The 24,758-nt window shown below is 44.3% G+C and overlaps 1 protein-coding gene across 2 annotated transcripts in view; it reads right to left on the reverse strand.

Moving 5' to 3' along the window:
• Nucleotides 1–294: 294 nt before the first annotated feature.
• Nucleotides 295–24,758, reverse strand: part of LOC120945767 (flavin-containing monooxygenase 5-like) — a 67,202-nt gene continuing 42,738 nt past the window's right edge. For both annotated transcript variants that reach the window (XM_040360148.1, XM_040360147.1), the window contains 4 exons: nt 21,242–21,441; nt 11,767–12,116; nt 6,729–6,801; nt 295–1,423 (listed from right to left, as the gene is read on the reverse strand). In XM_040360148.1, coding sequence (XP_040216082.1) covers nt 1,084–1,423; nt 6,729–6,801; nt 11,767–12,116; nt 21,242–21,441 — 963 coding nt within the window. In that variant the 3' untranslated portion in view covers nt 295–1,083. The remainder of the gene's footprint in view (nt 1,424–6,728; nt 6,802–11,766; nt 12,117–21,241; nt 21,442–24,758) is intronic.

Below are 24,758 nucleotides of genomic sequence, written 5' to 3' on the forward strand. Positions count from 1 at the left end.
ACAGTGGGCAGAGGCTGCAATGGTGGGCACAGTGGGCAGAGGCTGCAATGGTGGGCACAGTGGGCAGAGGCTGCAATGGTGGGCACAGGTGTGGCTGCACTGATAAAGTTTGTAACTTAATTCGGCATAAAACATGTAAGTGTCATTTCATGAGATAATTTGAGGGCGTGTTTAGGGGCAGAATTAGGGGTGGTGCAGGGTAGGGATTGGTTGGGTCAACTGGTGGCGAGTAACCCTTAAGGCCTGGCTGGTAGCGCAGGACTTGAAATTTTGAGCCCTGATTGTATTATATAATACGGTGGAAGACAGTAGTTTATTCATTCACATATCTCTTATCTGATTTTAAATGACAAAGGCTGCGGGGAGAAGAACCTAAATACAGAGGAAACATATTCCAAATGGTGAATTTAGCCTTTAAAAGGAAAAAGACATGAAACGTTTTTTAAAGAATAAAAATAGTAATTTTCTTTCATTCTGCAAACTACAATAGAAAAAAGACAGCTGGAATATATTTGGTTGGCACTGCCTCCACATAGACCGATTTCAGAAAATTATCCTCTTTGCCAAAAGACTGTTCTTTTTTGTTGGCTAGTGCTGGCACCAGTGATTTGTGCCAACGGGCAATCATTCTTTAATGACATTTGTCAGTGCTTTGTCATACATATCAAATGGATTATTCTACTCTGTCCAGCTCTGATGATGTACACAGTATACTAATATGAGTTCACAGACTGATTTAAAAAAAAAATTGACTGCCGAGTTAAGAAAGCACCAAATAACTTTCCTATGGCATTTAGCAATATTATGAAACAAAGTATTCTAGGACAGGTAGAGCTGAGGGTTCATTGTGATATGATTGCTTATACTGTACCTAACCTTGGATTAATTTCAACTAAAGTCATTAAGTCCATTTCCTTAGGTTGACAAACTCAACTTAATTATGTTTTCTTTTCATAATTCATATGCAATTCTTTCAAAAGTTTGCATAGTATCTGTTACTCTTTACTGCTGGACATTTGCCCAACTAAAATGTAATATTTGATGATCTGGTATGTAATAAGTACGGTAATATTTTAATTTTTTTTAAGAGAAAAGAAATATAGCAGCAAAAACCACCAGTATTCCCAGGAGAAACACTTGCATGGGAGAAATGCCTGAGCTTGGCTCTACATAGCGAGTTCTTGTTGGCTTCAGTGTTCTATCCCATTGACTTAGGATTGTTTTTCTGGCTTTGTCCCACTTTCCAGGTCCAGTTATTCGATACTGATAAGGTGTACAGGGTCCAAAATAGACTTGCCAGGCCAGCTTGGGGTCAGTTTGAAAAAGTTTCCACAAATCGGGCTTCACACCCAGTAATTCTGCTAATTCATCCATGTACTCTATGTAGTCCACCTGTATGGTATGACGCTGACTGTATACATAGCTGAAAGTGAAAGAAATAGAATCAGAATAAGGAATAATTAATAATATATTTCTTAATTGTGTTTGCTTTGATTGACGCAGTTTGAAATGTAAATAAATCTGAATACCATATATGGAAATATAGCAGCATTCAGATAATAAACCTTTTTACCCCTTCCTTACCGAGTCATTGTAAAATAACCTCGGCAGGAACCCTCCCTCCCTCCGCATGGATGTTATATGACGTCCTGGGCTTCTCGGGTGGCTAGGGGGCACGTGCGCGCCGCCGCTGACGCACGTCCGCTGCATCGCTCGGGACCTGGTGCACGTGCCCGGCGGCCGCGATGTCCGATGTCCCGCAATCACGGCAGGACCATGGATCTGTGTGTGTCATGTAAGGCCCTGTACACACAACCGGCCCATCCGATGAGAATGGTCCGACGGACCGTTTTCATCGGTTCACCGCTGAAGCAGACTGATGGTCTGATGTGCTTCCACACCACCAGTTCAAAAACCGTTCGGGTCAGAACGCGGTGATGTAAAACACACGATGTGCTGAAAAAAACGAAGTTCAATGCTTCCAAGCATGCGTTGACTTGATTCTAAGCATGCGCGGGTTTTGAACCGATGCTTTTGTGTACTAACCATCGGTCTTGACCGACGGTCGAGCGTCCATCAGTCCGATTTTAATGCAAGTTCTAAAACTTTGGTCTGAAGGACAAAAGTCTGATGTGCCGTACACACGGTTGGTTTGGACCGATGAAACTGAACCTCAGTCCGTTTTCATCAGTTTGGTCCGACCGTGTGTACGTGGCCTTAGAGTTGAGGAGACCAATGTGGATTCCCAGTACAGAGGAACACAGATCGGTCTCCCCCCTTGTGAGTCCCCTCCCCCCACAGTTAGAATCACTCAATAGGGAACATATTTAACCCCTTGATCACCCCTAGTGTTAACCCCTTCCCTGCCAGTCACATTTACACAGTAATCAGTGCAGTTTTATAGCACTAATCGCTGTATAAATGTGAATGGTCCTAAAAACGTGTCAAAAGTGTCCTATCTGTCCGTCGCAATGTCATGGTCACAATAAAAATCGCAGATCGCCGCCATTACTAGTAAACAAATAAAAATAAATAAAAATTATAAATCTACACCTTATTTTGTAGATGCTATAACTTTTGTGCAAACCAATCAAACACTAATTGCGATTTTTTTTTTTACCAAAAATATGTAGAAGAATATGTATCGGTCTAAACTGAGGGAAAAAAATAAAGTTTTTTTTTTTTAATTGTGATATTTATAAAATCAAAAAGTAAAAAATATTGTGTTTTTTTTCAAAATTGTCGCTCTTCTTTTGTTTATAGCGCAAAAAAATTAAACCGCAGAGGTAATCAAATACCACCGAACGAAAGCTCTATTTGTGGGGGAAAAAAAAACATAAAGACATTTGGGTACAGTGCTGCATGACCACGCAATTGTCATTCAAATTGCGACAGTGCTGAAAACGAAAAATTTATCTGGGCAGGAAGAGGGTGAAAATGCCCTGTATGGAAGCGGTTAAACTTACCCTACCTACATTTATTCAAAGTGAACTTCAGCCAAAATGTGTGAATTTTGAATAGAATGGGTAGGATTAGCTCTTACTGATATTCTAAAGTAGTATCATACAATCTAAGCTCATGTGTACATGAAACATGTTAAAAGTTCCTGCTCGTCTCCTGTGCAACTGATTTTATGGATCAAGAAAAATGTGACTTAGTCATTAGACCTGTGGAGGAATTGTCCTCCTCCCCCAAACGGCCCTTTGGAGTGGATTGGGAATTAAAGACCCTCTTAACTGCAATCTGACAGGCAGTTATCTGCTAATTTGTGTATACCAGTGTGCCTAAATCGCCCCATAGCTGATCATATACCCAGCATTTACCTAAACCCATGTTATTGAACTTATATTGTCCCTACTAGTATTCATTTTACTCCCTCTTTGTTGGGTTAGTTTGGGGACTGTTGTGTCTGTTTATCCTCTGGTGTAGTCATAAGATATAATATTATTTATAGCAGATAAGGATCATGAGTGCCTCATCCCACAACCATTCGGTGTGTCTCTCTCTTTCTGCCTGCTGAATGTCTATACATGGATCTCTGGACCTCACTTCCAACATAAATTTCCTTTTGGATGAGTACATGCATCAATAGTGTGTAGTGGTAAGATGCCCCTCATCAATTTTCATATGTATTGATGTATGAATTATAGTGAGTATTCATCTTTTTGGAATGTTCCACTCTGTACAGTTGAGACCATTTGAAATTAATATATATCTTTGTATACAATGATGATTATACTTCAATCTATCTATATATTTAGGTGTGATAATAAATATCCCCTGAGGACGCCGAATTCATTGGCAAAACATGTCGGAATTATCACCCCATAGTTTACATTAACTATCGATCATGTCTGTCAACATCCAAACTGATTTGATCCATTAATTTTATTTCAATTAATTTTAATGTTTTTTCATATATGTACTGTATATATATTTTTGCCATGTTTATACTTTATAACCATCATAATAAAAATTTGAAATGTTAACATTTGTTTATGGAATTGGGTTACTGGCACCTTAAAAATCCTAGCACTCGTGTTAATTTTGGCAGCAAATTTCGATTTAGTTTTATAGCTAGATTCAGAAAGAGTTAAGCCGGCGTATCAGTAGATAAGCCGTCGTAACTCTGAATCTAAGCCGTCGTACATTTAAGTGTATTCTCAAATTGAGATACACTTAAATGTAGCTGAGATACGACTGCCTGCGCCGTCGTATCTTAGCTGTCTAGTTCCGCCGGGCGCTAGGGGCGTGAACGCTGATTTACGCCTAGAATGCGTAAATCAGCGAGATACGCCTATTCACGAATGTACGCTTGCCCGTCGCAGTAAAGATACGCCGTTTACGTAAGGCGTTTTCCGGCGTAAAGTTAGTCGAACAAAAAGCTGGCCTAGTATGGACGTCGTTCCCGCGTCGAATTTTTAAATTTTTACGTCGTTTGCGTAAGTCGTCAGTGAATGGGGCTGGACGTAATTTACGTTCTTGTCGAAACCAATACGTCCTTGCGGCGTACTTTGGAGCAATGCACACTGGGATATGTCCACGGACGGGGCATGCGCCGTTCGTTAAAAATGTCAATCACGTCGGGTCACGAGTCATTAACATAAAACACGCCCCCCTGTTCCTCATTTGAATTAGGCGTGCTTAGGCCGGCCCATTTACGCTACACCACCGTAACTTAGGAGGCAAGTGCTTTGTGAATACAGCACTTGCCTCTCTGACTTACGGCGGCGTAGCGTATATGCGATACGCTACGCCGGCTCAAAGTTAAGCCAGTCTTTCTGAATCTGGCTATAAGTCTTTTGACTAAAATGCCATTTTAGTTTCAGTCCCATTTTAGTCATCTGCAGTTGTTTTAGTCATATTTAGTCAACTAAATCTGCCATACATTTTAGTCAACTAAAGTGCCCTGCATGTTAGTCGACTAAAGTGCCCTACATTTTAGTCAACTAAAATAATTTTAGTCGACTGAAATCAAATGAGTTTAGTTAAATTGTCATGCATTATTTAAGCATTTCTCTAGAATTTCCAAACGTATTATATGCTCCTGGAGTAAAAAATTTGAATAGGTTATTATTTATGATATTAAAGCGGAGTTCCACCCAAAAGTGGAACTTCCGCTCATTTGTCTCCTCCCCCCCCCTCTGGTGCCACATTTGGCACCTTTTGGCAGGTACCCGATCCCCACTTCCAGGAGACTTAACCACAGAGCATTGCGTCAGCAACTTGGCTCCCTCCTGAGTCGGGACTCTTGCCTGGAGGCCTGTAATGCACAGTACTGCTCTGGACAGTCATTTGAGGAGGCCTGTGATGCTCCGCAGTGCTAACTGCTAAGCATGGAGCTCTGTGGAAACTGTAAAGTTCACGTGGGTGAACATTTTTGTTTTTGTTCGTTAACGAAAATTAAATTGATTTTTGTCATAGTATTTGTCAGCGAACAAAAACATGCTGTACTTTCCTTTTGTTTTTCGTCACTATAAAAAGGCCGCTGATAAAAAATTTGAATAAATTATTTTTCGCTGATGAAATTACCTTGCTGGTGTGAGCATTTTTCGTGTGTGTTCTTTTTCTAATTGATGGGATGCAGTGTCCTTGAGCTTTCCTCTGAAAACTTTTTCCTGTGACTTTGGAATGAGTCAATGTGTTGATATCCATTTTCGACTGCTAGTAAATGTGCAAGCACCTGACTGTGCCAGGCAAGCGTGGACTGATTTGAAGAGACACTATAGTTTATTGATACATTTTGCTGGTATTTGCATTTTTTTTTTCTGTGTCAGTTTTAAGATGTCTTAATATTCTGGGAAGTCCCCGAAAAGTTTTGTCATTCACTTACAAGATATTCCAGAATTTTACTGTAAATCTGTCTATTACAAACAATAAATGATCATAATCTTCTGTGTACCGGCAACGTTATATCTCAATTATTTTTAAAAAATACTACTAAGAGGTAATAGTTTAAAATTCTCCCCAATGGGGCAGATCCACAAAGATCTGCCCCGGCGCAGCGTATCTGAGATACGCTACGCCGCTGTAACTTACTTTTGTTTGCTTCGAATCCAGAAAGAATTTGCGTCGTAAGTTACTGCGGCGTAGTCTATCTCTCGCGGCGTAATGGCGCGTAATTCAAATCAGGCGAGTAGGGGGCGTGTTTCATTTAAATGAAGTGCGTCCCTGCGCCCAGCGAACTGCGCATGCGCCGTCCCTAAATTTCCCGCTGTGCATTGCGCTAAATGACGTTGCAAGGACGTCATTGTTTTGACGTGGACGTAAATTACGTCCATCCCGATTCACGGACGACTTACGCAAACAAAATTTTGTTTTTTTAATTATACGCGGGAACGACGGCCATACTTAACATTGCGTACGCCACCAAATAGCAGCTTTAACTATACGCCGGAAAAAGCAGACTAGAGACGACGTAAAAGAATGCAACGGCCGCTCGTACGTTCGTGGATCTTCGGAAATAGCTAATTTGCATACTCGACGCAGATTACGACGGGAACGCCACCCAGCGGACGCCGAAGAATTGCATCTTAGATCCGAAGGCGTACGAAGACGTACGCCTGTCGGATCTAACCCAGATGCCGTCGTATCTTGTTTTGAGGATTCAAAACAAAGATACGAAGCAGGAAATTTGAAAGTACGCCGGCGTACTCTCTTTGTGGATCTGCCCCAATGTATTTTTTATAAATCTGGTAACCTTATTCTAGCAAAATTGTCAAACTTACCGTTTTGTCATCTCTTCTTTCTTTGTCTTGATATTCTCCTTCATGGCACTAACCGAGGGCAGCAGTTTTTCACCTTCAAATTGAAGGGGCAAAACAATAAAATAAAGTAAGTATTTTTTGACAAAAATGTACAATAGAACAATACTTTAAATGTTTTTTTTTGTAGTTTTGGATAGACTAGGAAAGAGTTAGCAAACATTGTCAAGGCTTTATTGCTGTATTTGTTTCCAGTGGGAAAAGTCACCCTAGTTATTTTTGTCACAGGTACCTAAAATGGGGGGAAATTCAAACTTGTATGCTGTCAAATGAACAGTGAAAGAGACAAAAGTCTCCCAGTGGTACCAGTTGTCTAAAAGGGGATTTCTTTGTAACCAGATAAGATAACTGGTTACAGGGGCACGTCCAAAGAGTGGTGATAAATAGCATGTACTAAGAATGGTCTGAAATGGTAAGTGGGCTACCCCAAGGCTCTCTTCTAGGACCAATTCTATTTAGATTATTCAAAAATGATATAGAGTTTGATATAAATAACTCAGTGATTGTTAATTATACAAAGCTAAGCAGGGCAAAAACGTTATCAGGATATAAAAACTTTACAGGAAGACCTCAATAAAATAAAGGCAACTACATGGTAAATGAGGTTTAATGTTTAAAAAGGTAAAGTGATGGATCGGGGGCTTAAAAAAAATATGAACAGAAGTTACTTGCCGGGGGGGGGGGGGGGGCTTTGGGGAAATCCAGGATGGGAAACGATTTGGGGGCCCTAGATCAGTGTTCCCCAACCCCCGGGCCGTGGACCGGTACCGGTCCGTGGATCAGGGGCTGCTATAATGCTGAAAAACAAAACAAAAAAAACACGCTCACAGCGGGGCTGCTATAATGCTGGGAAGAAAAAAAAGACTTTGTATGCACACAACCCTACACCTGTGCTTGATCCAGAGGAAGACAAAGAACTGACCTTACAGGCAAGTACAAGACACAGGCTGGATTGTAGGATGCTACCTTCAAGTGATTACACACTGGCAAAGCTTTTAAAAATGCCTCCCTTGGGCATACACCTATAAGGCTGAATTCACACTATGTGGGGTGAGATGTTTTACTGTAAATGGACAAGGGAAACATGCATCTGGTGACAGGCAGCTTGGCAAGTGACCCTCCGCATCTGGTGGCAGGCAACGTGACAAGTGGCAAAATGCATCTGGTGGCAGGCGACGTGGCAAAATGCATCTGGTGGCAGGCAACGTGGCAAGTGACAAGCTGCATATGAAGGCAGGCGATGTGGCAAGTGACAATCCGTATCGGGTGGCAGGTGACGTGGCGAGTGACACTCTGGCACATTCTGCATTATGGTGAGTTGAACTATTTCATTGTATATTACAATTTAATAATAGAAATAATGCGCTTTAATCATCCTGACACCATATCAATCATTGTGCCGGGATGATTGAAGCGCTAACACCAGCCATTACCCCGATAAATTGCCCGCGAAAAGGCGCATACACCCCCCCTCCCCGGGCCTTGGCACAATTTTCTTTAACAACGCCGGTCCCCGGTGCCAAAAAGGTTGGGGACCACTGCCCTAGATCACAGACTCAGCAATATCAAGCTACAGCAAGTAAAGCTAGCAGAATATTAGCATGCATTAAAAAGGGGATATACTCAAAAGATAGGACTATAATTCTACCACTTTAAAAAGCTCTGGTCTGGCCATATCTTGAATATGTCATCCAGTTCTGGTCACCAGTGATCAGGAAAGATATGCTGAAACTGGTTATAGTCCAGAGAGAAGGGCAACAAAGTTAATAAGGGGGGCTGGCGGACCTCAGTTACGAGGATCTACTACAAGCATTGAACCTATTCTACCTTGAGTTGAGATATGATGGCTATATACAAATATCTCAATGGTGATTCTAGCTTAGGGAGACAAGTATTTAGTGTCAGGGAGCTTAAGAAGACACACAGCCGTAAAGTTAGAGGACAAGTTGTGGAACTCCCTTCCATAATCAGTGGTTAGCGGGAAGTGTTGATCATATTTAAAAAAATCTTAGATGGACATCTTAACCACTTGACCACTAGGCACGTAAACCCCCTTAATAACCAGACCAATTTTCAGCTTTCGGTGCTCTCACAATTTGAATGACAATTACTCAGTCATACAACACTGTACCCAAATGAAATTTTCGTCCTTTTTTTCACACAAATAGAGCTTTCTTTTGGTGGTATTTAATCACTGTTGGGTTTTTTATTTTTTGCGCTATAAAAGAAAAAAGACTGACAATTCTGTAAAAAAAAATAATTTTTCTTTGTTTCGGTTATAAAATTTGGCAAATTTAGTATTTTTTCTTCATTCTTTTGCATAAATGTGAAAGATGAAGTTACGCCGAGTAAATAGATACCCAACATGTCACCCTTCAAAATTGCACACGCTCGTGGAATGGCGCCAAACTTCGCTACTTAAAAATCCCCATAGACGACGTTGCAGGGTATTGCGGAGTATTGTGGGGTATTTCGGAGTATTGTGGGGTATTGTGGGGTATTGCGGAGTATTGTGGGGTATTGCAGGGTATTGCGGAGTATTGCGGGGTATTGCGGGGTATTGTGGGGTATTGCGGAGTATTGCGGAGTATTGTGGGGTATTGTGGGGTATTGCGGAGTATTGTGGGGTATTGCGGAGTATTGCGGGGTATTGCGGAGTATTGCGGGGTATTGCGGAGTATTGTGGGGTATTGTGGGGCATTGCGGAGTATTGCGGGGCATTGCGGAGTATTGCGGGGCATTGCGGAGTATTGCGGGGCATTGCAGAGTATTTTGGGGTATTGCAGAGTATTTTGGGGTATTGCACAGTGTGGGGGCATTGCAGAGTGTGGGGGCATTGCAGAGTATTTTGGGGTATTGCACAGTGTGGGGGCATTGCAGAGTGTGGGGGCATTGCAGAGTGTGGGGGCATTGCAGAGTGTGGGGGCATTGCAGAGTATGGGGGCATTGCAGAGTATGGCTGGTACTGCAGAGTATTGCACAGGGAGGGATCGATGGCTGGATCTGTGACTGCATGTGTCACAGATCCAGCCCGCAGCAGCAGCAGCAGCTGCTGCTGCTTCCGCTCTCTCCCCTCTCCTCTCTCACACTGTACCGTTCGGTACAGAGAGGAGAGGGAGGAACCGGCGTCATCACGACGCCGGTTTGTTTACTAGTGATCGCTCCGTCATTGGACGGAGCGTTCACGTGGTAAACCGCCGCTATCAGCGGCGATTTACCGTGATCCGTGATCAGCCGGGTCCGGAGGACCCGGCGGTCACGGAGACTCCCGTGTGCGCGCCCCACAGGGCGCGCGGGAGCGCGATTCTAGGAGGACGTACACTGACGCCCTCCTAGAGTTAAGCAACTGCCTTGTAGACGTATTTCGTCTATAGGGCGGTTGCTAACTGGTTAACAAAAGCAGGTATATGGAAAATGTTTTTGACATAAACACACCCACAAGTTGAAATGGATGAACTGGTGTCTTTATTAAACCTTACCAACTACAAAACTATGTAACTACCGTATATACTCGAGTATAAGCCAAGTTTTTCAGCACATTTTTTGATCTATCTATGACTGTTTCCGTTTAAAAGGAGTCGATCTAATGATCAACTCTTCTCGAAAGGGACTGCTGGGGAATTTTCGCTCAATCAGCACATACTGTAGAGCCAATTGGCTGCAGCACTGATCAGTGTATTCTGGCAGGAGAGGAGTCCTGCTGTCAGAATTAATAGCGCAGTGGGGAAACTGTTTCGTTTTTTTATTTTTTTATCAGTCTGCTGGCTGATTTAAAAAAAAAAAAACAATTCATGTATGGAAAACTTTAGAAATAAAAACACATCTTTAAACAGGGAAAAACAAAAAAAAAACACTAAAGTTGGTGGTAGGACTAGCAGTACTGTTATGGACTGAGAAAATATTCATAAGGCCTTTAACAGGAAAACATTTACAGAGATATTGTAATTTACAGGTCTCTCCCAGTATATGGCAAGAAATCTAACACTGAATATTACTGTTTTATATTTTCCGCCTTAATATTTTTAATATATGAGTACCTACTAGTGAAAACTGGGAAATCTGATACAGATTTTCACAGGAACATTTTTAAAAGATATAGGCCCGGATTCACAAAGCACTTGCGCCGACGTATCTCAACATACGCAGCGTAAGTGCAAATATGCGCTGTCGTATCTGTGCGCCGGACCCACAAAGTAAGATACGCCTAAAAACAGGCTTCATCCCGCCGACATAACTTGCCTACGCCGGTGTAGGGTGGGCGCACATTTACGCCGGACGCATGGTGGCGCTACCATTGATTAGCCATTCAAATATGCAAATGAGGAAAATACGGCGATTCACAAACCTGCGCGCACCCGACGCAGGCTACGAGAGGTGCGTGTAAGTTGTACGTTCGGCGTTAAGTTAGGCCCCATAAAGGAGGTGTAACTCAGCAGCAGACAACATGTAAAGGTCTGCACCAAGGAATACAAGCCGGCGTATTTTACGTTGGACGTGAGTCTGGCTGGGCGTAGGATACGTTCATGGCGTAGGCAGTGATCCGGCGTATGTTAGGTATTTGTTCCGACGTGGTTGGGAGCATGCGCAGGGGGATGCGTCCACGGCACGACGCATTCGCAGTTCGTTAAACGTACTTGTCTGGCGCTCGGACCATCATTTGCATGGGGTCACGCCTCATTTGCATGGGTTTGCATGGGTCAAGCCCACTTCCACCTACGCCGGCCTGAGCCTTCGAAACCTACGCCACGCCGATGCAGCGTGGGGGGGGGCACTGGCTTCCTGAATTCCATGCATGCCTCTCTGCGCTGCGTCGGTGTAGCGTACATTGATTTGCGCTATGGCGGCGTAATGTGCGCCCGCTCTCTGTGAATCCGGGCCAAACTGTATTATAATGGAAGCTCTCTGCTAGTAGAAGCTCAGTACATGGCAAGAAATCTAACACTGAATATAATTGTTTTTTATTCCCCACTGAGATCTTCAAATACAGAATATGGATACTTACCAGTGAAAGCCCTTGCAGCCAATCGACACTGAAGTTCTGAGATGGGCATGATGGCTCCAAGTGGTTGTATCAAACCAATGACAGCCAGTGTCTGTTTCTCCAGCTCTGGCAGAAAAGCGTACTTATATAATGATACTTTGTTGTTTTCAACTTTAATATCTTTGCAAAAAGGGAAGCTGAAGCTATAGCCTGTTGCGAATATGACAGCATCAATGTTCTTTTCTACAGTCTCATCATCAAAAATGGCATCTGTTTCTGTAAACCTTGACACGTTGCACTTCACCAGTACAGTGCCTGCAATAATTCGGTTTGGAAGATCGTCATTCACCATTGGATGCTGGCTAAAAATCCTAGGAACAATAGGGAAAAAAAGGCAATTAAAAATTATGTCTAAAGAATGTTTTCCTAAATGTAACTTGGCTCTGAACCTAAGAAGTGGTCAGCGGTTGACAGATACAGTACAGAAGGGGCCTGAAAGTTCCAATATGCAGAATCCCGTGCCCAAAGGACACACATAGCGCCACACAATCAAAAGCTCACTTAAAAGAGAGACTGCAAAGACAGACAAGAGCCCGAAGGTCACAATTTAGGGAACCCCTGTGCAGTAGTGTATTTAGGTTTGTGCTGCCCTAGGCCTTACTAAACTTGCGCACCCCCTAAATTAAATATGACCCACCCATTCTGGTCACGGCCACACCCCTTTAAGACTTGCCCTGTCATCTTCATGGGAGGAGGACAGAGGGACGCCGTGGGAAAAGGACAGAGGGACATCGTGAGAAGCAGACAGAGGGACGCCGTGGGAAGAGGACAGAGGGTCACCATGGGAGGAGGACAGAGGGACTCCATGGGAGGAGGACAGGAAGGGAGGAGGACAGAGGTGGATGCCGTGAGAGGAGGACAGAAATGGACACCGTGAGAGAAGGACAGAAAATAAGGAGGACAGATCAGGACACCGCAGGAGGAGGACAGAGAGGGACGCTACGGGAGAAGGACAGAGTCCAGGTGGATGTGGGTGCTGGCAATGCACTAGGCAATGGAAAGTAGCAAAGGACGGATGGACGGCCGCATACCAAAGAACTCTTGAGTTGTCTTTATTGAAGGAACATGAGAAAACACCGCAAATACACAGCAGAAATCAAAAAAATCCGACGCGTTTCACACTTAGTTAGTGCTTATTCATGGCTTTTTGATTTCTGCTGTGTATTTGCGGTGTTTGCTCATGTTCCTTCAATAAAGACAACTCAAGAGTTCTTTGGTGTGCGGCCGTCCATCCGTCCTTTGCTACTTTCCATCTTTTAATGTGGGGGGGGGGGTAACTGGATATGTGCTGGGGCTGCTTTGGGAGTGTAGAAGACATGTGTTAGTGTCTGACAGAGCAGAAGGATCCATATGTGCTACAGTATGTAATGCAAGGTATAGCACAACCTGGATGTCATACATACTGTGTGGGCGGTGACTGCAAGGTGTTTTTTCACCTGAATGCATAGGATGCATTAAGGTGAAAAAACACAAAGCTTTAGAACCCCTTTAAAGTTCACTTGCGCATGTAAAGGCAGCCATCCCAATACTTTTGGTAATATAGTGTAAGTCCTAATGCTGGAACTCCTAGATTAGAACAGGATAAACAAACGTGTTATTGGCACCTTTATAGTGGTCTGGCATTTACATGTATATCTGCAAAATCACTAAGCTCTCTATTTATAACATATCAATATATAATTATATATATATATATATATATATATATATATATATATATATATATATATATATATATATATATATATATATATATATATATAAAATATATTATACTTCTAGATGCAGAATGTCCTTCTAAATGCACATATTGTTGCTTATTAGTGAAGCTTGTCATGCAGTGCATTATTTGTGTTTTTGACTATATGAATAACTGTAAGGCCCAACCTTTTGAAAAGCGAGGGCCACTTAAGCGACTTGGTAACTGGTCGCGGGCCACAATGAGCAGAGCGGGTGGATGGCATGTTTGCGTCCGCTCTGCATATGCAGAGCGGACACTGACACAGCCCACTATACTTTTTAGCAGATCGTATTGGAGGTAGGACACAAGTTTGTTTATGTCTTCTACTACTTAGAGATGAATGGAGGGTCCAATTTGTCGGACTGACCGCGTGAAAAGGGGACCAAGGCTGCTTTCACACTGATGTGCTGTGGTTTACCCGCACCACGGGTGCAACGCAGTGTACCTTTGGCTTTCCTGAACTTTGCAATAGACTTCTATTATATTCTGTAGGTTTGGTGCACTTCAGAAAGCTCACCAAACTCTCAGGTAATTACAGAAGTCTATGGCTCAGTGCAGGGAACCCACAGGTAAAATAATCTGCACCTGTACTATTCTATTCCATCCCAGAGCAGGAGGTCGCGGGCCACATCAGAGGACTCCGCAGGCCACATGTGGCCCCTGGGCCACTGGTTGGGCACCCCTGCTATAAGGTCACACCACAGTTGAAGAAAGTCTATACATCAAGTCTGACACATTTATTGTTCCCAGGTGCAAAACAATAAAACAAAAAGGTACTCTTTATAAAAAATGTTGTAATTTTGAAAACCTGCACTGTACTGTTGCATTGGTTATGTAAGGTGTTGTAAAAACACAGGACCTTGGAAAAGTATTAAGCAATACTTGGCAGATTAGATATAATCAGAAATTGCATGCCGTGTTGGCAATAATCCTAATCAGTATATCAGGTATCTCATGACAGATAAAATTATGTTTTATTATAGCTCCCAAACAAATAAAATAGGTTACATTCAGAAACTCGGTATTATAACAGAGGTTAACATGTTGCATAATTGTTTTTTTTTTTGCCGTTCACAAGTAATAGAACTCACTGTGGAGTGTTATGACCATGTAGCTTTAGACCATGGAATTTATATAAAGATAAGCATAAAATCATAAGCTTTTCAGTTGGAGGATAGGCGTATTTTCTGAAAACGCTTTTGCCTAACCCTCCTCCTGACCTAATTATTCCTTTGCTTTGACTTTGCCTGAGCCTACTGTTTCTGTAGACATCTCTTAGGTCCAACTCCTGGGCTGTTTAATAATATAGGTTTTGTGCTTTCAGAAAATAGTGGGGAGTCCTTGGAAGTCCTTTGGCATATGGCTGTCATGTGTTGCCTTTGTTTGGGGGACTTCAATCTATCAGAGGTTTTAGCCATCGTGGTGTTTTGTGAAACCTGCTGAGTTATTTCCTCCTCAGAGTGATGCAGCTACACACATATGAAAAATTCATATAGTCTCTCTAAGAAGATGACTGTCAGAAACATGGGCCTCAAATCTAATGCCCCGTACACACATGCGGGATTTCCGATGGGAAAAGTTCCTGTCGGAAATCCAGAGGGGAAACCCGAGAACCTGCTTGGTTCAGTCTTTCCCCTACACACGGCCGGTTTTCCTGACAGGAAAACTGTGATGGAGCTTTGGCCGGGTATCACAGCCGTGTGTATGCTCTATTGCAGTTTTTCCCATAGGAAAACTGCCAAAAAACCCCGGGCAAAAGTCCCGCTGTTTTCCTGGCAAGAAAAAAGAGAACTGGAAAAACTGCGAGGAGCATACACATGGCTGGGATTCCCGGTCATAAGCTCTCCTCACAGTTTTCCCGTCGGGAAAACTGATCGTGTGTATGAGGCATAAGTGTTTGGATCTGGTGGGTTTAAAATGTTTCAGGAATTCAAAAAGGGATCTGCTATGCTATAAAGGTATGTAATGAGTTTATCTCATATATTAGTTTAACCTTTTAAGTTGCATTAGTAAAATAAATTAACTTTTGCACAATATTCAAATTTTTCGAGTTTCACCTGTATTGTAGCCAGTCTGTGGGAACCAAAATTATTGTCGGTTGTAAGGGGATCAAATACTTATTTTACTCACTGAACTTAATTTATAACATTTGTATCATGTGTTTTTTTTTCTGGCTCTCTGGTTGATATTCTGTCTCTATCATTTAAAATACATCTATTATTACAATTATAGACACTTAATTTCTTTGTAAGTGGGCAAACTTACAAGATTTGCAGGGGATCAAATAATTATTTTCCCCACTGTATATGCTGCTTTTAATAGGAGAATTACCAGGCTGTGACTGATTGGGCTGGGAGCCAACTATCATTTGATAGGTTCCCACAGGTTCAGGCCCATATGGCCCAAGCTTTAGCTCATCCCCAAACCACAGTTTTTATATTTCAGAAGCTACCCCAATAGAAAAATAGGATTTTTTGTACTCACCGTAAAATCCTTTTCTCTGACGTCCATGGACGGACACAGCTCCTTAAATCTTGACAAGTGTTATGTTCCTGTTCACAGGAGAGGACTAGGCAGAAACATGTTAGATAATTAAATACATGTTACTTTAACAGAGTTAAACAGCCCCGCCCAGGGGGCGGTCCCTCCAGACATAACGCTCCTCCCAGCCTCAGTTCGTAATAAGCAGTACAAACCTAAACAGGAGGGGTGGGTGCTGTGTCCGTCCATGGACGTCAGAGAAAAGGATTTTACTGTGAGTAAAAAAAAAACGATTTTCTCATATCGTCCATGGACGGACACAGCTCCTAAAAATCTTGACAAGTGGGACATCCCCAAGCAGTGTCAAAAACGAGGGGTGGGAACAGTATCAGTAAAACCAATTTTAACTCCACCCCAAAACAAGCAGAGCTCCTCAACAGAGGAGGTGCAACATTAAGCAGCCGCCTGCAAAACCTAGTGGCCGAAAGAAGCATCAGAAGATGCACTCATGTAAAATCTGGAAAAAGTGTGAACGGACGACCAAGTCTCACCTGTGAGACAGACGCATGATGTCGGAATACCCAGGAAGCACCAATTGCCCTGGTCGAAAGCGCCGTGACCGGAAAGGGGGCGCCCGCCCCCCTAAGAGCATAGGCCTGTATGACGGTCTGCCTGATCCACCGGGAAATGGTGGTTGACGAGACTGCCAGGCCCTTTTGTGGACCAGACACTGACACAAAAGGAGCGTCAGATCTCCAAAACGGAGCTGCAGCAGGCAGGCACACCCGCAAAACACAGCCAAGGCTGAAATCTGCCCCCAAACGGTGTAAATTTCTAGATCCATTCCAAGCTGTAAAAAAAGCAGGACCCTGGACACCGAGTACGTCCGTGGACGTCACCCCATCTCTTCGTACAAAGAGACGTAGGCCTTCCAGGTGCGATGGTAAATCTTCCTGGAAGGAGACTACCTTGCTTTCAGCATGGGTGAGATGACCAAGTTGGACAGACCCCGGTCTCTTAAAACCTGGCTTCCAATAGCCATGTCGTGTAAGCAAGCGACTTTACCACAGGAGAAAGTATGGGACCTTGAGACAGAAGGTCCTCCTGCCCTGGCAACTGCCAGGGTACATCCACCACCAGGTGCCCGACTTCGGCGTACCAAGGACACCAATGCCAATCTGGAGCGATTAGAAGTTTCGGGATCCCCTTGGCCTCCAATCTGTGGAGCAGCCAAAGAAGCAACTACAATGGGGGAAAGGCATAAAGTAGCCGATACAGACCCCACAGGGCCACCAACGCATCTGACGCATCCGTACAGGGATCACTAGACCTGGCCACAAACTCCGACACCTTGTGGTCGAGACGAGCGGCCAGGAGATCCATGCCCTGGGAGTCTCACCTCCTGCAAGGGAGCTGAAACACCTTCAAGTACAGAGGCCAGTCGCCCTGGTCCAGCATCTGGCGACTCCGGTAGTCTGCCTGCCAGTATACCTGATGGTAGACCGAAGCCACCGCCGTGGTGTTGTCCGGCTGAATCCAGATCGGGTGACCATTTAACCTCCTCGACCAAGAGGAGAGGCATAGCCTGATCGTCCAAAGTACTAGGACCCTGGGCCGACTGGACCCGCCAGGCACCCCCCTCAACACGTGAGGCTGGCGTCCGTCGTAATCACCGTCCACTGGAGGGGAAGAAATGACTTCTCGGACCGAAGAGTCGGGGATCTCAGCCACCAATTCAGAGAGACTATGACTAGGTGCCTCACCAGATCTGATGATCCCTCTGGAAAGAGATTTGTACCACTTGGACAGTATCTCCCACTGGAAAACACGAGTGTGGAACTGGGCATACGGTACCGTGCGAAGGAGGCTACCAACAGGCCCAGTACTCGCATGCAAAATGGAGAGATGACCGATTGCGTGATGCCAACACCTTCACTGTAGACTGAAGAGCCTGCGATTTCTCCAGGGGAAGAAAAACCTTCAAGCGCTGAGTCGGAACCAGGACCGACTTCAAAATGTTTAACACCCACCCTAATTTTTGGAGGGTCCACAATGGCTTTAGACACATCCTCCACTGATTCTGAGCCAGAAGTTGCTCTCATAAAAAGGGCGTCTGAGTAGCCCATGATGGTAAAGCCTCGCTGTCCCAGCAAAGCTAGGATAAGTGCGAGCACCCTGGTGAAAACTCTTGGTGCTGACGCTAGATCAAAAGGAAGGGACACAAACTTACAGTGGGTCTCCCTAATCGCGAAGCACAGAAATCTCTGTGACTTGCGCAAAATGGGACATGCATGTGTGCGTCCTTGATTTCCAAGGACGCCAGAAAGTCCTCCAGATGGAGCGCAGCTACCACCGAATGAATGGATTCCATGCGGAACTACCCATCATTCACAAAGGCATTTTAGGCCCTTGAGGCCCAAAATCGGACGGACCCCGTCCATCTTTTGGGACCGAGAACAGATTAGAATAGAATCCCTCAAACCTCTCATCCTGCAGGACAGGTAAAATTACCCACACTGTCCCAGGGCAGACTGACGAGCGGAGAGGGAGACTCGAGGGAAAAAATCTGTTCGGTGGATAGGAAGGAACCCTATCTAATACTCCGAAGAGACCACCCTGCATACCCACTGGTCAGCGAGCAGGGAGGTTCACCAAGCTGTGAACCTGCAAAGCCGTGTCCCCACCCAAGAGACGGGCAGGGGGAGGCTACATACATTGGCGGTATAGGGTGCCGGCGTGTTCGGCTTACGAACCCAGGGACGTTTCAGTCCCCCAGTGTAGCCTTTAGTCGGCCTGGGAGGGTCAACCCGCGGGCCCTGACCGACGCAAAGAATCGGCTTCTGAGCGGGGAATTAAGGACCCGGCCCACGGCGCGGCTCCTTTCCCCTGGTGGACTGAGGGAGGAGAGTGCTCTCACCCCCAGTGACATCCTTAATAATGTCATCCAAGGAGGTACCAAAAAACCTCCCACCCCTAAAGGGTAAATCAGCCAGGGCATTTGAAGATGCTAGGTCATCAGATCAGCATTTCAGCCAAATCAGGCGGCGCAAAACCACCCCCGAAACAGAGGCTCTGGACATCAAGGATGCCCTGTGTAGCAACACAGACATATAGAAGGCCCTGGACCAACTGGTCGGCCAGTCTAACAATTTAGGGAGGGAGCTGGTGCTCCTGCACAGTCTGGTGCAAAACCTTGCCCATTTAGAGAGTGTCAGAGACACCAAGGTTGCGGCCACAACAGGTCGCAATGCATAACCCAGCATGGTAAACATGGAGCGGGTCAGCGCCTTGGACCTCCTATCAGTAAGGTCCCTGAAAGCCACCCCCCTTTTCAACCGGGCACCAGGGGCCACAAACTGAGGAGAAGTTTTTTTTTTTTTTTAAACTCTCCTCAAAAGGGGGAAAACCCCAGGCCCTGAGGAACTAAAAAACGTCTGCGGCATTACCCATTTCTTATTAATGAACTAGTCAAAGAAAAAATAAGGAAAAGCTTTCACAGAGCGGTCTGATTTGCACAAAAAAGACAAAGCCCTGACAAGTGCTTTACACACATGTCATAGGAGTGTGGGAGGAAACCGGATTACCCGGAGAAAAACGCAGACATAGGGAGAGAGCATGCAATCTCCAGGCAGTTTGGTGTTAGAGTCCAGATTTAAACCTGTGACTCTCTTTCTGCCAGGTGAGGGAGTGAATCACTACACCACCGTCCACGGCTCCAGATAAAACAGAACCGGGGACCTGAGCCGCAGCAGGTCCTGGTCTGAAACAGAGCATTCCCCAGGGCATAGCGGGGGGAGGGGGCACTTTTGTACCCCTCTCACATCCGCACTCTGCTCCCACCCTGGCAACAAAGGTTTCCAGGACTACTGACAAAGTGTCTGTGGGAATCCCAGGTGCAGGAGCACCAGCTGTCACCTCAGGCATGTTTGGGGAAGAAGAACCAGAGACTGACTCCCTTTTAAAAGCTCTCAGGGGCCTATTCAGGCTAGATTGAAAACCCACCCTCTTGCTGCGCTGAACGGGGGGGTTACCCAGGGGACTCACTATCACAGGAGAAGACTGCACAGCGCCGCTGCCCGTCCTCAGTACACAGCCTGTGTGAGAGGAGGAAAAACCGTGAGGCAATTCGTGAGGAGACCTATGCTGCGTGCCGTAGGAACCAGCTCTAGAGGCCGAACGCTGCATAGAGAGCTGAAGATGGCCGACTGCAATAGTGCCATAGCGCGGCTACAACAAAATGGCCGCCAATGGAATTTTCAATAGTAACTGAAAATCCCTAAAAAATGGCGCCAGCGTCGCCAAAATGGCGGCAAAACGCAGCATTTTGAACAGTGAAAGCCTAAAGAGGCTAAACAGTGTCCAAACTCCTCTTTGAAAAAGACCCCCAGCAGTAAAAAACACTGACCAAACGTGCAGTCCCCTCAGTAAGGTTCCCCCCCCCCCGACAGCAGTAATATAATGCAGCAGAGGCAAAAGGAGCAGGGAAGGGAGGATAGGACTCCCGAACCCCAGGAATGCCCAGCCGTACCAACTCACCTAAGCGGGAGGGACTGTACTTACCTGTCCAAGCGAGGACTCACTGACGCATTCCTGACAGGCCTACAACCGCAATGGAGGTAGCTGTCGGCCCGGTCCACTGTGAGTGAGAAAACACCACAGCCCAGTCATGTGTGGACCTCGGAGCAAAGCTCATCGGCCACCCCAGGAGTCATGGGGTATGTCGTGGCAGACCCAGCCTCTTTGCAAAGGTGTGCTCATGCTCGCTGGCCGGACTGAGTAGACTACAAGGATCTATATATCCAGCCTGCCAACAGTTGATAGAAGATTCCTTCAATAAAAAATAAAATACAATTTTTCCTCAGGGCGCTGGGCCCAAAGGGAGCCATACATCCTTCTCCTTTGCTAGGCAGAACGAAACTGAGGCTGCATACTGCAGGGAGGAGGGTTATGTCTGGAGGGACCGCCCCCTGGGCGGGGCTGTTCAACTCTGTTAAAGTAACATGTATTTAATTATCTAACATGTTTCTGCCTAGTCCTCTCCTGTGAACAGGAACATAACCCACTTGTCAAGATTTAAGGAGCTGTGTCCGTCCATGGACTATAAGAGAAAACAGCTTACTGTCTTCATTGGGGTAAGGCGAATAATTATTATTTTGTAAAACCTAGAACAGATTGCACAGGGGCCCCCTCAATTCACTTAGCTAAAGAAATTACCTGTGTTTAGGTTTCAAGCCAAAATTTGCATGGTCAAACCGCTTATTGACTGTCGATTCTCCAACATAGTTCAACAAAGAAGATGGTAAGGCATGTTTCAGTGTATTTAGAAAGCGAGAAAGATTTAACATGTCCAGAGGATAGCCATAATTAGAGACACGATTTAAAATCCAAGAACCTCTCCTGGTACTGAGAAACACCTGAAAAAAATCAGCTGGAAATGTAAAAAAATGTTTTGACATGTACAACAAAAACATGCCAAGAACACTAAAATGAAATAGATCCTATCTGAAAACAGCAGAAAACATAGAAAATCATGGTTTTACCCCCAACATCTGTATAATTAACAATTGGTATTCAGATGAAATATTGCACTAGACTACTGTGCTCCCAGGAGCTGTTGCTACCTCAAGATACTCTATATCAGGGGGTCTCAAACTGGCGGCCCTCCAGCTGTTGCAGAAGTTCCATCATGCCTCTGCCTCTGGGAGTCTTGCTTGAAACTGTCTGCCTTGCAAAGCCTCATGGGAATTGGAGTTCTGCAACAGCTGGAGGGCCACCAGTTTAATACCCCAGCTCTATAATGAAGTTTGTAGCAACTACAGGGTTGATACAAATAAAAGATACAAAATTAAAAAATGACTAGTGACTAGGGTCCAATTTATTCACTCAACAAAAAATGTTTTACATGTAAAAGCTCAAGATCTTAAAAAAAGGCATTAATTATCTGCCTGGGTCCTATTTGCATATAATAATAATCTAGTATAAACAGTAAATCTCTCTTTCTTAGAGGAGATAAACCAGTCTTGCATCATGTGTGGGAAAAGGAGTTAAATGCCTACAGTTATGGGGCCGGATTCAGATACCTGAGCGTATCTGTCTGGCCGGCGTAATGTATCCTAGATACGTTACGCCGCTGTAACTTTGGGCGCAAGTTCCGTATTCAGAAAGAACTTGCGCCCTAAGCTACGGCGGCATAACGTATGTGGGCCGGCGTAAGCCCGCCTAATTCAAATGGGGATGTTGGGGGCGTGTTTTATAAAAATTTGGCTTGACCCCGCGTATTTTACGTTTTCTTTGACCGGCGCATGCGCTGTTCGTGAAAACATCCCAGTGCGCATGCTCGAAAATCCGCCGCAAAACGTCATTGCTTTCGACGTGAAAGCTACGTCCAGCCCTATTCGCGAACGACTTACGCAAACGACGTAAAATTTCAAAACTCGGCGCGGGAACGACGGCCATACTTAACATTAGCTACGCCTCATATAGCAGGGATAACTATACGCCGGAAAAAGCCAAACGCAAACGACGTAAAAAAAAAGCGCCGGGCGGTCGTTCGTTTGTTTCTGAATCGGCGTAAATACTAATTTGCATATTCCTTGTGTAAAAATACAGAATCGCCACCTAGCGGCCAGCGTGAAATTGCAGCCTAAGATACGACGGTGTAAGACACTTACACCTGTCGGATCTTAGGGATATCTATGCGTAACTGATTCTCCGAATCAGGCGCATAGATACGACTGACCCCACTCAGAGATACGACGGCGTATCAGGAGATACGCCGTCGTATCTCTTTCTGAATCTGGCCCATGGGGTCTACAGGTTGTAAAAATGGTCTCCGAAAAAAAAGTTTGGATACAACATTTCTGAGCACCAAAGCAAAATGACTATTTACTTAATAACTTTTTTTTTTTTCCACTTTTCTTCCTTTCTAATGTGTAATGGATTTGATAGATTTACATGTTTTTATTTAGGAATAGGCTTCGTTAACCACTTAAAGCGGTGGTTCCCCTAAAAATAAAATGTTAACATTGCCTTTCCCAAATAAATTACGATTAGAATCGGCCGGTTTTATTAAAAAAAAAAGGTCCGTACATACCGTTTGTTAGATTCGTTCCCACCGCCACTTCCGGGTACGATGCTGGCGGTGGGCGTTCCTAATTGATGGACAGGCATCCGACCGACGCATACATCGCGTCACGAGATGCCGAAAGAAGCCGAACGTCGGTGCGCATGCGCCGTATAGAGCCGCACCGACGTTCGGCTTCTTTCGGCATCTCGTGACGCGATGTATGCGTCGGTCGGATGCCTGGGAGAACGGCGGAAGGGGGGGGCCACGGAGAGCACCGTTATCGTTTAGAGGACCGCTCACTGAAAAGATGGATGTCTCGGTTGTGGCAGCGGCTGCTGCCGTTACCGAGATATCCATCTTTAAAAAAATTACGTATATATACAGTGAGTGGTTAAGGAGCCTTCTTATACTAGTATAAGTTCACCACCCCCCCCCCTTTTTTATGTTTTGGCATTTTGAGTAGACCCGATAGATATATGCTCCTGTCCATGAATAAGCTCTGTTTAGGAACCTTCTTAAATTAATTAGGTATAAATTTCCTGCACAAATTATTTTTTTCTATATATAGAAGATCTGAGAGGTATCACTTACTAATAGGCTTTGATAAGGAGCCTTCATAAATGATTATAGGTACACCCCCCCCCCCCTTTTTTTTATTTTCTTCCTATATATAGAAGATTTGAGAGGTATCACTTATTAATAGGCTTTGATAGGGAGCCTTCATAAATTACTATAGATACACCCCCCTTTTTTTTTTCCTCCATCGCCCTTCCCTCCCCTGCCTACTCGCTTCTTTGATTTATTTAGTATCCGCTTTCTTACTTCCTCCCTCCATATTAGTGGGGAATATATGCTGGGGTATATTTTATATAAGAAGAGTTGACTTTCTAGTAGGATAACTACCAGGATCAATAATATATTTTAATATTGGGGGTATATTGGGACTGTTTTTGTGTTTTATGTATGTGTGTTTTATGTATATTTATGTATATTTGTATTGAAAGGTATGAATTGTAATGTTGAAAAAGATTAATAAAGAAATTTAAAACAAAATGACTATTAACTTTGGATTTAAAACGTCCAAAAAATGTAAAACCCATACCTACACTGAAGAAGTGACTTGTCATGAAAACTGTCGAGGATATGTCACTAGCCACATCAATTCTGTTCTCTACTTACCTGTGGAGTCTGTAATGATTTTAATTTCTGATGTCAAGTCACTATTGTGACCGTCAATTGTGTATTTATGTCATTTTCATTTTGCAAACTTTTGTAATAAATTGTTAATTTTTAGAAACCAATCGTTTCTTGTCTGGGTGTTGCAATAGACCAACCACTACTGGCGATCAGGGCCTTATTTTAGAGTGACCCTTGAATTATTTCCATTCCCCTTTCCAATTTCATATTTTAGGATGATGGCACCCACCCAGGGCCGCCATCAGGAATTATGGGGCCCCTTACACAGCTCCAGGCATGGGTCCCCTGAAATTGAGAAGCGGGAAGGCTGCCACGAATTGAGAAGTGGGGGGGGGGGGGGGGCATTACAAAAAATAAGAAATAAAGAAAAATTTATAAAAAAAGGGGGGTTGCCATCCGGGGCCCTCTGGGCCCTTTATTATTAATAATAATAATAATAATAATAATAATAATAATAATATAATATAT

The sequence above is a fragment of the Rana temporaria genome, chromosome 7 (assembly GCF_905171775.1).
Source record: "Rana temporaria chromosome 7, aRanTem1.1, whole genome shotgun sequence".
NCBI lineage: Eukaryota > Metazoa > Chordata > Amphibia > Anura > Ranidae > Rana > Rana temporaria.